The sequence below is a fragment of the Scomber japonicus genome, chromosome 6 (assembly GCF_027409825.1).
Source record: "Scomber japonicus isolate fScoJap1 chromosome 6, fScoJap1.pri, whole genome shotgun sequence".
Taxonomy (NCBI): domain Eukaryota; kingdom Metazoa; phylum Chordata; class Actinopteri; order Scombriformes; family Scombridae; genus Scomber; species Scomber japonicus.
The window spans coordinates 36,701,372-36,713,864 of NC_070583.1; the positions used below are offsets into that span (position 1 = coordinate 36,701,372).

General features: G+C 38.2%; 1 protein-coding gene across 1 annotated transcript in view; it reads right to left on the reverse strand.

Moving 5' to 3' along the window:
- Positions 1-1,669: 1,669 nt before the first annotated feature.
- The window catches only part of rnaset2l (ribonuclease T2, like), a 17,006-nt gene continuing 6,182 nt past the window's right edge, over positions 1,670-12,493 (reverse strand). The window contains exon 9 of the mRNA XM_053320313.1: positions 1,670-1,981. Coding sequence (XP_053176288.1) covers positions 1,691-1,981 — 291 coding nt within the window. The 3' untranslated portion in view covers positions 1,670-1,690. The remainder of the gene's footprint in view (positions 1,982-12,493) is intronic.

Consider the following 12,493-nt stretch of genomic DNA (forward strand, 5'->3'; position numbering starts at 1 on the left):
TGTTCTGCTCTTTTCCTCTTCTCTCCTTCACTCTGTTGTTTACTTCCTTATTTCTGCCTTTCCATACTGTTCTCCTCCTCTTCTCTCCTAAACTCTGTTTACTTCTTTATTTCTGCCTTTCCACACTGTTCTCCTGCTCTTCTCCTCTTCTCTCTTTACTATCAGTTTCTCCTATACTTGTCTTCTTCTAATCTACAACAGAGCAACATAGAGATAATATTGTAATATCATTGTAATCTAATATAACAAGTTACACCTTTACTAACATACAAAACAGTGACTCAGGGCATCAGCTAATCAGATGGCCTGCATTTATAGCTACTACAGTCATTGGTTACCCACACAGCACTGTATTCCCACACAACTATCAACCATTGACTTATTATTAATTAATGTATTATTTGAACAGAGTCCTAGGTCCTTATGCCTACGGGAAAATCATATGCTACCAAAGCAGTCTTCCACCTCCCTCTCTTCCAAAACAGAGCCACATACAATGTCGTCACCTGGTAATCTCATGCTAACGTTAACGTTACAGCTTCACTAATGACAGATATGAAAACATTGTCATAATGTTAACGTTCATTCACTGACTTTTATAACGTTTGGTTAGGTCTTCAGTTCAGATAAACAATCATACTTACTTTAACGTTACATCACTTCACACACACAGCCAAGTCTACTGCCAGTTCACACAAAATAATAATAAGTTCATACACAACATACCATTTATCGCTGCCGTTGGTCTTCTTTTCTCTCCTTTTTGCCGCCTCTAGATTGTAGCTGTTGACGCTGCTGCATCTGGTCGTACGTCCTGATAACGTCTGTACGTCATACGACGTCTCCTCTGGCGATGCGTTTAATGTCTACCGTAATAACTGGTGTTTGAGTCTGTGTGCATTTTCCCCCATTCAGTGTCAAAATCGGGGACATTTTCGGGGACAGGTTTGACCGGGGACAGGTCACCCAAAACGGGGACTGTCCCCGGAAATCGGGGACGTCTGGTCACGCTATTTTTAGTCATTTTTTCATCTCTTTTTCACACCGACAGCATTTAGTTCGTTTGACTCCTTGTTTCGGTTCGTTTGTGTCGGTCAGAAAGCAACAATGAACCGGACCCAGACCTGAACAGGATCCGGTCTCGATCCGCACCAACCGCTGAACTCTGGTTCGGTTCCGCTGGCGAGAGAGCAACCTGAAACAAACAGGTGAATAATAGGCCTAATAATAATACATACATACTACTACTAATAATAATGATGATGTAGAATATGAGCAGCTTGGTTTCCGGTTGAAAGACGGAGGAACAAACATCAAATGACAAAAAGAAAGATTCACTTTTATTTTATTGTTGGTTTTTGAGGCAAAGCGACGAAGTGACAAACGTAACGGCTCAAATAGATTTAAATAATAATAAAGTTTGATCATCTTCACTATGCATTTTTATTAATGATTAATATTGACATTATTTTTCTTTGTCATTTAAAAAAAAATAGATGCAACTAAAGATGCATCAATGTTCTGTTCAAGATATTCAGTTTATTGTCAGAAGTTTCTCACATTTAACTAAAGGAGTTTAGCTTTTTTAGCTTTAAAAAAATGTCTCTAAATATTCATCTAGACCTACATACTGTAAATTAGTTTGTGATTTAACGGTTGATCGATGAATGGATCACCAAGCAATCAGCTGTTAGCGGCAGGGTTTCCGCGGCTGCTCGTGGTCGATGGGGAAGAAGAAGAAAGGAGTGTGAGGAGGACAGGGGTGTCCAACAGGAGGAGGAGGAGGAGGAGGAGCGGCCCATTTCAGGTCCGACCCGGCTGCTGGATCCCCGTCGGCGGCCGCGTAGCCGTGGTGATCCCCTTCGGCGGCGGCGTAGCCATGGTGATCCCCGTCAACGGCCGCGTCGCCATGGTGACGGTCACAGCCAACGGTCAGGTTGCGAGCCAGAGGGATCTTCACCTGAAACCAGACCTCCCGACCCTGAGGAGCAGAGAAACCCGGATCAGCTTCTCTCACTGAAAGCTTTCCTACGCTCAGCAGAAGGAGCTGCAGGCTGGACTCTGTTAACATGTCTCTTTATTGTCGCTTTTATTTCTGATTTTTAAACTCAAATAAAGCGGAACATTTTGCCGCTTCTCTGATGTGTAAAAACAGCTCGGTGTTTCAAAATGAATAAATAAATAGTAAAGTTGTGCCATCATAATATTATTTTAGATATATTGTGTGGAGTAAAGTTTAATAATGATGATTATTAATAACACTCTGTGGTTGTTTAATTCTATCACATCGTCCTTTTACTTATTAGTTAAACACTGAGCTGCATTAATAGAGCTGAAGTCTGTTGGTAGTTTATATTTTAAGAAATGATCAAATGAGTTTAGAAACTAGTACATGTCATATTAATGACTTGTTTTTACCATTATAACCATTTTTTACATATCCTGGTGGAGATACAACTCATAAAATACAAAATATATAAAATTTTGTTTTAAAATATTAGTGTAAATGTTTATTTAGATTTTCACATTTCATTTTCATTCCTGCCTGTTTAAGGGTTAAAATGACAGAATCATTGTATTAAAATTACAAGAAGAAAATAAAGGAAGTTAATTAACAGTTTTTATATTTTTCTAATATCAGTTTGACTTATTTTTATTATTCTGTTCACTTAAAGTTGTATGAAAATGTAATATATGTTAAAAATAAAGATTTCCTGGAATTATACAAAGCTTCTTCTAAAATTACAAATATAGCTGTTTATTATGGTAAAGATAATATATGGCAGAAAATTAATGTTTTTTTTACTTTTTCTTTTTTTCTATTTTATAAATATTTCTGAAGTCAGACCTTTAAGATTTTACTCATGAGGGTTTTTCCTCATGTTTTAATATTTAACATGTTACTGAATACATATATTACTGTTTTTAATTCTTTGAAATAAATTATTTTTCTATATTTAGTAAATAAATCATGATGTGGGTTTAAATGGAGTCACAGTACCAATTAAACCCACTTTATTCATCAAATATCTTTATTTTATATTCCTACATCTACATGAACTAATGAATAGATTTACAATGAGAGATAAATGTTGCTTTATAAGAAATGATCTCCCTTATAAATCATGTCAGTATCCATGACAACACAACTGATCTTAGATTTTGGTGCTTAGTGGGAACATTTACCCTAACAGAAATATTATATATTATATTATATAAAATAAAATAAAATAAAACATTGGTTAGAACATTAGAAAAGTCATCAAATGTAATAAGTTACATTACTTTGATAAAGTCATTGACATAGTTACATTACTTATTACAGATATGAACTCTGAGTTATTATTACTGATAGAAATAATGAATAAAACTGCATTGATCTTTTAATTTAAAGCTGCCTTCAGGAAAAAAAGGACTTTTTAAAAAACCTCGACACAGCTAGCCAGTTTGTAATCGATACACTTTCCTGACTGATTGCACAACAATGTTCACATAAAACTGATTTACAGCTGGAACATGAATGACCTGAGTGCATCAGAAGTTTCCAGATCATTTCATGTTAAAATCAAAATTGGAGAGCAGAATCACTGAACATGTTTAGGCTCAGCGTGTCACCGTCTGAGCCCAGCAGGCTGTAACATTTTATGGATTTCTCTGTAAATTGTAAAAAACAGATTTATTCAGTTGTAGTTGAGGTATGTTGTTGACAGGCACAGCTGCATTTTCTTTTAACCTTCATGTCGTAAACTGAATTGAACTCAGCGTTGTGTGGAGGCTGCAGTCCACCACCACTATTACTGCCACCACAACCAAGTATAACCAGCTGTCAGCTCCAATAACCATTAAGCTTTTGATACTGCATGTTGAGAACTAAAGATCATACTGTATGGTGAAAGCGCTTTGCTGAAGTCATCCACTTTGATGGATTGGAATAACAAAGTAAAAGTGTTTTGCCAGCACCTTGAATGTTTAACGTGGCCTTAAGGCTTTGTTAAAGTCCTGTTCTCATGCTCTGATCACAGCCTCTTTGTATTTCCCCCCCATCAATATTGTGTTGAGAAATGTTTGGATATCAGCATGAGATCAGAAAAAGAAACGAGCTCCAGATTTTTGCGGAGAAGTCACATTGGGGGTGGGGGGGGGCAATGATTGTCAGCTGCTACTTTACAGCTCAGAGACATTCATCTTCAGGCCTGAGTGGATGTTAGATAGATGTTAGTAGGTGATAGGACTTTAGATGGTAGATGGTAGATAGTAGACTTTAGATGGTAGACTTTAGATGGTAGATGGTAGACTTTAGATGGTAGATGGTAGACTTTAGATGGTAGATGGTAGACTTTAGATGGTAGATGGTAGACTTTAGATGGTAGATGGTAGACTTTAGATGGTAGATGGTAGACTTTAGATGGTAGATGGTAGACTTTAGATGGTAGATAGTAGACTTTAGATGGTAGATAGTAGACTTTAGATGGTAGGTGGTAGACTTTAGATGGTAGATGGTAGACTTTAGATGGTAGATGGTAGACTTTAGATGGTAGGTGGTAGACTTTAGATGGTAGACTTTAGATGGTAGACTTTAGATGGTAGATGGTAGACTTTAGATGGTAGATAGTAGACTTTAGATGGTAGATAGTAGACTTTAGATGGTAGATGGTAGACTTTAGATGGTAGATGGTAGACTTTAGATGGTAGATGGTAGATAGTAGACTTTAGATGGTAGATGGTAGACTTTAGATGGTAGATGGTAGACTTTAGATGGTAGATGGTAGATAGTAGACTTTAGATGGTAGATGGTAGATAGTAGACTTTAGATGGTAGATGGTAGACTTTAGATGGTAGATAGTAGACTTTAGATGGTAGATAGTAGACTGTAGATAGTAGACTTTAGATGGTAGATGGTAGATAGTAGACTTTAGATGGTAGATGGTAGATAGTAGACTTTAGATGGTAGATGGTAGACTTTAGATGGTAGATGGTAGATAGTAGACTTTAGATGGTAGACTTTAGATGGTAGATAGTAGACTTTAGATGGTAGATGGTAGATAGTAGACTTTAGATGGTAGACTTTAGATGGTAGATGGTAGACTTTAGATGGTAGACTTTAGATGGTAGATAGTAGACTTTAGATGGTAGATGGTAGATAGTAGACTTTAGATGGTAGATGGTAGACTTTAGATGGTAGATGGTAGATAGTAGACTTTAGATGGTAGATGGTAGACTTTAGATGGTAGATGGTAGACTTTAGATGGTAGATAGTAGACTTTAGATGGTAGATAGTAGACTTTAGATGGTAGGTGGTAGACTTTAGATGGTAGATGGTAGACTTTAGATGGTAGGTGGTAGACTTTAGATGGTAGACTTTAGATGGTAGATGGTAGACTTTAGATGGTAGATGGTAGACTTTAGATGGTAGATAGTAGACTTTAGATGGTAGATGGTAGATAGTAGACTTTAGATGGTAGATGGTAGACTTTAGATGGTAGATGGTAGACTTTAGATGGTAGATGGTAGATAGTAGACTTTAGATGGTAGATGGTAGACTTTAGATGGTAGACGGTAGACTTTAGATGGTAGATGGTAGATGGTAGATAGTAGACTTTAGATGGTAGACTTTAGATGGTAGATGGTAGACTTTAGATGGTAGATGGTAGACTTTAGATGGTAGATGGTAGATAGTAGACTTTAGATGGTAGATGGTAGATAGTAGATGGTAGATGGTAGATAGTAGACTTTAGATGGTAGATAGTAGACTTTAGATGGTAGATAGTAGACTTTAGATGGTAGATAGTAGACTTTAGATGGTAGATGGTAGATAGTAGACTTTAGATGGTAGATGGTAGACTTTAGATGGTAGATAGTAGATGGTAGATGGTAGATGGTAGATAGTAGACTTTAGATGGTAGATAGTAGACTTTAGATGGTAGATAGTAGACTTTAGATGGTAGATAGTAGACTTTAGATGGTAGATAGTAGACTTTAGATGGTAGATGGTAGATGGTAGACTTTAGATGGTAGATGGTAGACTTTAGATGGTAGATAGTAGATGGTAGATGGTAGATGGTAGATGGTAGATAGTAGACTTTAGATGCTAGATAGTAGACTTTAGATGGTAGAAGGTAGACTTTAGATGGTAGACTTTAGATGGTAGATGGTAGACTTTAGATGGTAGATGGTAGACTTTAGATGGTAGATGGTAGACTTTAGATGGTAGATGTAGACTTTAGATGGTAGATAGTAGACTTTAGATGGTAGATAGTAGACTTTAGATGGTAGATAGTAGACTTTAGATGGTACATTGTAGACTTTAGATGGTAGATGGTAGATGGTAGACTTTAGATGGTAGATAGTAGACTTTAGATGGTAGATGGTAGATAGTAGACTTTAGATGGTAGATGGTAGACTTTAGATGGTAGATAGTAGACTTTAGATGGTAGATAGTAGATGGTAGATGGTAGATAGTAGACTTTAGATGGTAGATGTAGATGGTAGATAGTAGACTTTAGATGGTAGATGGTAGACTTTAGATGGTAGATAGTAGACTTTAGATGGTAGATAGTAGACTTTAGATGGTAGATGGTAGATAGTAGACTTTAGATGGTAGATGGTAGACTTTAGATGGTAGATAGTAGACTTTAGATGGTAGATGGTAGACTTTAGATGGTAGATGGTAGACTTTAGATGGTAGATAGTAGATGGTAGATGGTAGATGGTAGATGGTAGATAGTAGACTTTAGATGCTAGATAGTAGACTTTAGATGGTAGAAGGTAGACTTTAGATGGTAGACTTTAGATGGTAGATGGTAGACTTTAGATGGTAGATGGTAGACTTTAGATGGTAGATGGTAGACTTTAGATGGTAGATGTAGACTTTAGATGGTAGATAGTAGACTTTAGATGGTAGATAGTAGACTTTAGATGGTACATTGTAGACTTTAGATGGTAGATGGTAGATGGTAGACTTTAGATGGTAGATAGTAGACTTTAGATGGTAGATGGTAGATAGTAGACTTTAGATGGTAGATGGTAGACTTTAGATGGTAGATAGTAGACTTTAGATGGTAGATAGTAGATGGTAGATGGTAGATAGTAGACTTTAGATGGTAGATGTAGATGGTAGATAGTAGACTTTAGATGGTAGATGGTAGACTTTAGATGGTAGATAGTAGACTTTAGATGGTAGATAGTAGACTTTAGATGGTAGATGGTAGATAGTAGACTTTAGATGGTAGATGGTAGACTTTAGATGGTAGATAGTAGACTTTAGATGGTAGATAGTAGACTTTAGATGGTAGATGGTAGACTTTAGATGGTAGATAGTAGATGGTAGATGGTAGACTTTAGATGGTAGACGGTAGACTTTAGATGGTAGATGGTAGACTTTAGATGGTAGATAGTAGACTTTAGATGGTAGATGGTAGACTTTAGATGGTAGATGGTAGACTTTAGATGGTAGATGGTAGACTTTAGATGGTAGATAGTAGACTTTAGATGGTAGATGGTAGATGGTAGACTTTAGATGGTAGATAGTAGACTTTAGATGGTAGATGGTAGACTTTAGATGGTAGATGGTAGACTTTAGATGGTAGATAGTAGACTTTAGATGGTAGATGGTAGACGGTAGACTTTAGATGGTAGATAGTAGATGGTAGACTTTAGATGGTAGATGGTAGACTTTAGATGGTAGATGGTAGATAGTAGACTTTAGATGGTAGACGGTAGACTTTAGATGGTAGACGGTAGACTTTAGATGGTAGACGGTAGACTTTAGATGGTAGATAGTAGACTTTAGATGGTAGACGGTAGACTTTAGATGGTAGACGGTAGACTTTAGATGGTAGACGGTAGACTTTAGATGGTAGATAGTAGATGGTAGACTTTAGATGGTAGATGGTAGACTTTAGATGGTAGACGGTAGACTTTAGATGGTAGACTTTAGATGGTAGATGGTAGATAGTAGACTTTAGATGGTAGATGGTAGACTTTAGATGGTAGATAGTAGACTTTAGATGGTAGATGGTAGACTTTAGATGGTAGATAGTAGACTTTAGATGGTAGATGGTAGACGGTAGACTTTAGATGGTAGATAGTAGACTTTAGATGGTAGATAGTAGACTTTAGATGGTAGATGGTAGATAGTAGACTTTAGATGGTAGACGGTAGACTTTAGATGGTAGACGGTAGACTTTAGATGGTAGATGGTAGACTTTAGATGGTAGACTTTAGATGGTAGATGGTAGATAGTAGACTTTAGATGGTAGACGGTAGACTTTAGATGGTAGACTTTAGATGGTAGATGGTAGATAGTAGACTTTAGATGGTAGATGGTAGACTTTAGATGGTAGATGGTAGACTTTAGATGGTAGACGGTAGACTTTAGATGGTAGACGGTAGACTTTAGATGGTAGATGGTAGATAGTAGACTTTAGATGGTAGATAGTAGACTTTAGATGGTAGATGGTAGACTTTAGATGGTAGACGGTAGACTTTAGATGGTAGATAGTAGACTTTAGATGGTAGATAGTAGACTTTAGATGGTAGATAGTAGACTTTAGATGGTAGACGGTAGACTTTAGATGGTAGACGGTAGACTTTAGATGATAGACGGTAGACTTTAGATGGTAGACTTTAGACTTTTGATGGTAGATGTTAAATAGTAGATGATAGACTTTAAATGGTGGATGTGGACAGTGTTTAATATTTCTGTAAGAACAACAACCACAAAGCTGGACGGCAGGACGTGATCCCAAAGTCACCTCACCAATAATTTATAACTGATCTATCAACACCTTCTTTAAAAAAACTAAAGCGGACTGTTCTCCATTCGGTTCTTTCCATAACGGGACGAGTTAGCCTGAAGCTAAACTGAGACCTCTACATGACTTTGAACTTGAAGCAGAGCTCTCACAGTATCATATTTTCACTACTAAAACCTAAAAGTGATTTATAATGAGACTTGACACTATCGGTCAAATCATCTGGAACTTGTCTGTTTTCCAGCAGATGAATAACTCTGTAATTCTAGTTGATATGGCCTCAGAATAAAGTAAAGATCCACAAGAAGCCAAGAGAGTCTGAGCTTGGATATTTACATCATGTCATTTATGTGTGTATTATTAGCATCACTTTGAAGGATCTGATCCAGTAGAAGTTCAGTTTGTACTAATGTCAGATTGTTTCTGGAGCGAGTGAGCGACCGCTTTGTCTTGAACACCCGTAAGAAAACAACAATCCATCATAAATGCGACGTTTTGTTGACTCTGTTCGATCTCATCTGTTTTTCTATTGGCAGCCGCATCACTACTGGGATCCTTTCAAATGCCAACGAGTCATTCTCGGCAGGATCTCCCACAGTGAGAGAGACACAGATGTTTCACAACTGGACAGACAATAGTTTAATCATCTGCTTTGGATAAAGCTGTAAGATCCAATGAGAGTGATCTGGAAACAGCGATCGCTCACTTTGTTTTACATAATTGTTTAAAATCAGAAAGGCCAAAAACATGTATAATATGGGCAATTAGAGCTTTTTTTCACTGTTTTCTGACATTTTATTGTAAAGTTATTGTAAGAAAACTAATGATTGAGAAAGAAATGTAGCAGACATAGACTGTATATGAAAGAAAATGTAATGTAATGTAATGTAGTTTATTTATACAGCCCTTTATAACAGTCCTTGCGGTGTACCAAAGTGCTTTACAGTAGGTAATAAATAAATAAAGAGAAAAATAAAAACAATTAAAAACAATAAAATAACAGTGAAAGCAATAAAATACAACAAAATCGAATAAGATAGAATAAGATAAAATAAAATAAAATAAGATAAAATAAAATAAAAGTGTCATCCTACTAGGTGTTAAAAGCCATCCTAAAAAAGTGTGTTTTTAGCCTGGACTTGAAGAGGCCCAGGTCAGTAATAGTACGCATCTCGACGGGGAGCTTATTCCAGAGCCTGGGGGCAGCGACAGAAAAGGCTCGGTCACCCCAATGCTTATACTTGGACCTGGGTAGTTCCAGCAAGAGTTGATTTGTTGACCTCAGAGCTCTACCAGGATTACGGACAGTTAAAAGCTCAGATAAATACGGTGGGGCGAGGCCGTTAAGAGCTTTAAAAACAAACATTAAAAGTTTAAAATCAATTCTATAAAAGACAGGAAGCCAATGGAGGGAGTTAAGAACAGGAGTGATGTGCACACGTCTGTTAGTGTTAGTTAAAAGACGGGCAGCAGCATTTTGCACAAGTTGGAGGCGACTGAGGGAAGACTGGGAGACGCCGACATAAAGTGCATTACAATAGTCTAACCTGGAACTTATTAGGGCATGGATGGCTATCTCAAGGTCGTGACGGCTTAAAAACATTTTAACTTTGGCCAGGAGGCGCAACTGGAAGAAGCTAGTCCTGACAACATTGTTAATTTGTTTGTCAAACCTTAGATAACTGTCGAAGGTCACTCCCAAATTTCTGACAGTTGAACTGAACTTTGAAGACAAGGTGCCAAAGCCAGCCGTCACAGTATCCCCAAACACAATACATTCAGTTTTATCCTCATTTAAGTGAAGAAAATTTTTGGCCAACCACTGCTTGATATCAGTAATACAGTCAAGCAAAGAACATTGTGCACTGTTACTATTTGGCTTCACTGGCAGATAGATTTGTAAATCGTCTGCATAACAGTGGAAAGAGAGGTTGTGCCTGGCTATAATTGACCCAAGTGGTAGCATGTACAATGAGAAGAGGATAGGGCCAAGAATAGATCCTTGTGGGACTCCACAGGAGAGAGGAGCACTGGAAGAGGACAGGTCACCAACCATAACGGAGAAGGTTCTATTGGACAGGTAAGACGCAAACCACTTCAATGCAGTGCTGTGAATGCCAACATAATTGCTAAGACGTGACAGGAGAACTGCATGGTCCACCGTGTCGAAAGCTGCTGTGAGATCAAGCAGCACTAAGACAACAGGGCACTTGGCATCCACGGACAAAGCGATATCGTTGTGCACCTTTAACAGTGCAGACTCGGTGCTGTGACGAGACCTAAACCCAGATTGGAACTTCTCAAGAACTGAGTTATCCTCAAGAAAGGACTGTAATTGTATAAAAACAACTTTTTCTAAAACCTTAGAAAGAAAGGGCAGATTGGAAACAGGTCTAAAATTTGATAACACTGAGGGGTCAAGATTAGGCTTTTTAAGAAGGGGCCTGACCACAGCATGTTTAAAGGCAGCTGGGACAGTTCCTAATCTAAGGCAGGAGTTAATAAAAGCCAGGAGACTGGGCCCCACAGTATTAAAAACTATTTTCAACAGTTTGGCGGGGACGATATCCAATGGGCAATTAGTAGGTTTCAGAGATGTCATTACATCACAGAGAGAAACCAGCTCAAACTGATCAAACACAGCAAAATGAGCTGGGGCCACAGGCTTATTTGAACTCAAAGTAACTCTCTTACTGGTGTCTTTTCTGACAGAATCCACTTTGTCAATAAAATAATGAAGAAAATTCTCACAAGTGGCTATTGATACATCAGTCACAGCAGAAGTGCATGGGTTAACAACAGCGTTAATTGTATCGAATAACACCTTGGGACAATGACTGCTGCTAGAAATAATATTAGAGAGGTACTGAGATTTTGCTTCACGTATGGCTCTCTGATAATCAGTGAGACAGTTCCTTAAGATGTCCAGAGACACATGCAGTTTGTCCTTCTTCCATCTGCGTTCCGCCTGCCTGCAACGTTGCCTGATGGCGCGGGTGGTGTCGTTCAACCAGGGGTCGGCTCTTGGCTTGGCAGATTTTTGCCTAAAAGGGGCAATAGAGTCCAGAATCCCAGTACAGGTGGAGTGGAAGGAGGAAAGAAATTGATCAGGACAGAGAGGGGAAGCAAAGCCGCTCAAGGGAAAAAACTGTGAATCATCAAAAGCAGCAATAAATTCATTGGCCGTAGAGGGAGTGATGATACGCCGCTGACAGGATGGAGCAAGGGGCTTGCTAACTGGTTGGGGGGCTATCACTTCAAAAATGATAGGGAGATGATCTGAGATGACAGTCTCAGAAATCTCTTTAAGGGAAACTGAGAGCCCGAAAGAAATAATAAGGTCCAATGTGTGCCCAAGATGGTGTGTTGGTTTATCCACAGATTGAATCAGATTAAAAGTTGCCAACAGGCTTTTGAAGTCAGTAGCAAATTTGTCAGATGGGCAGCAAACATGAACATTAAAATCCCCACAGATCAGGAGCTTGTCATATTTTGGGAGAATATCAGCCAGAAACTCAGAGAACTCATGAATAAAGTCCTTATTATATTTCGGAGGGCGATAGACAACAGCACACAACACAGGACTTGCAAACTCCACTGCAAACAATTGCAGTTCAAACGAAGAGTATGTACCTATGGGAAGAAGCCGACATTTAAAATTGTCATTGAACACAGCAGCAAGTCCCCCCCCTCGCCCCGACACTCGCGGGGAGCTGAAGAAAGAACAGCTGGGTGGGAGG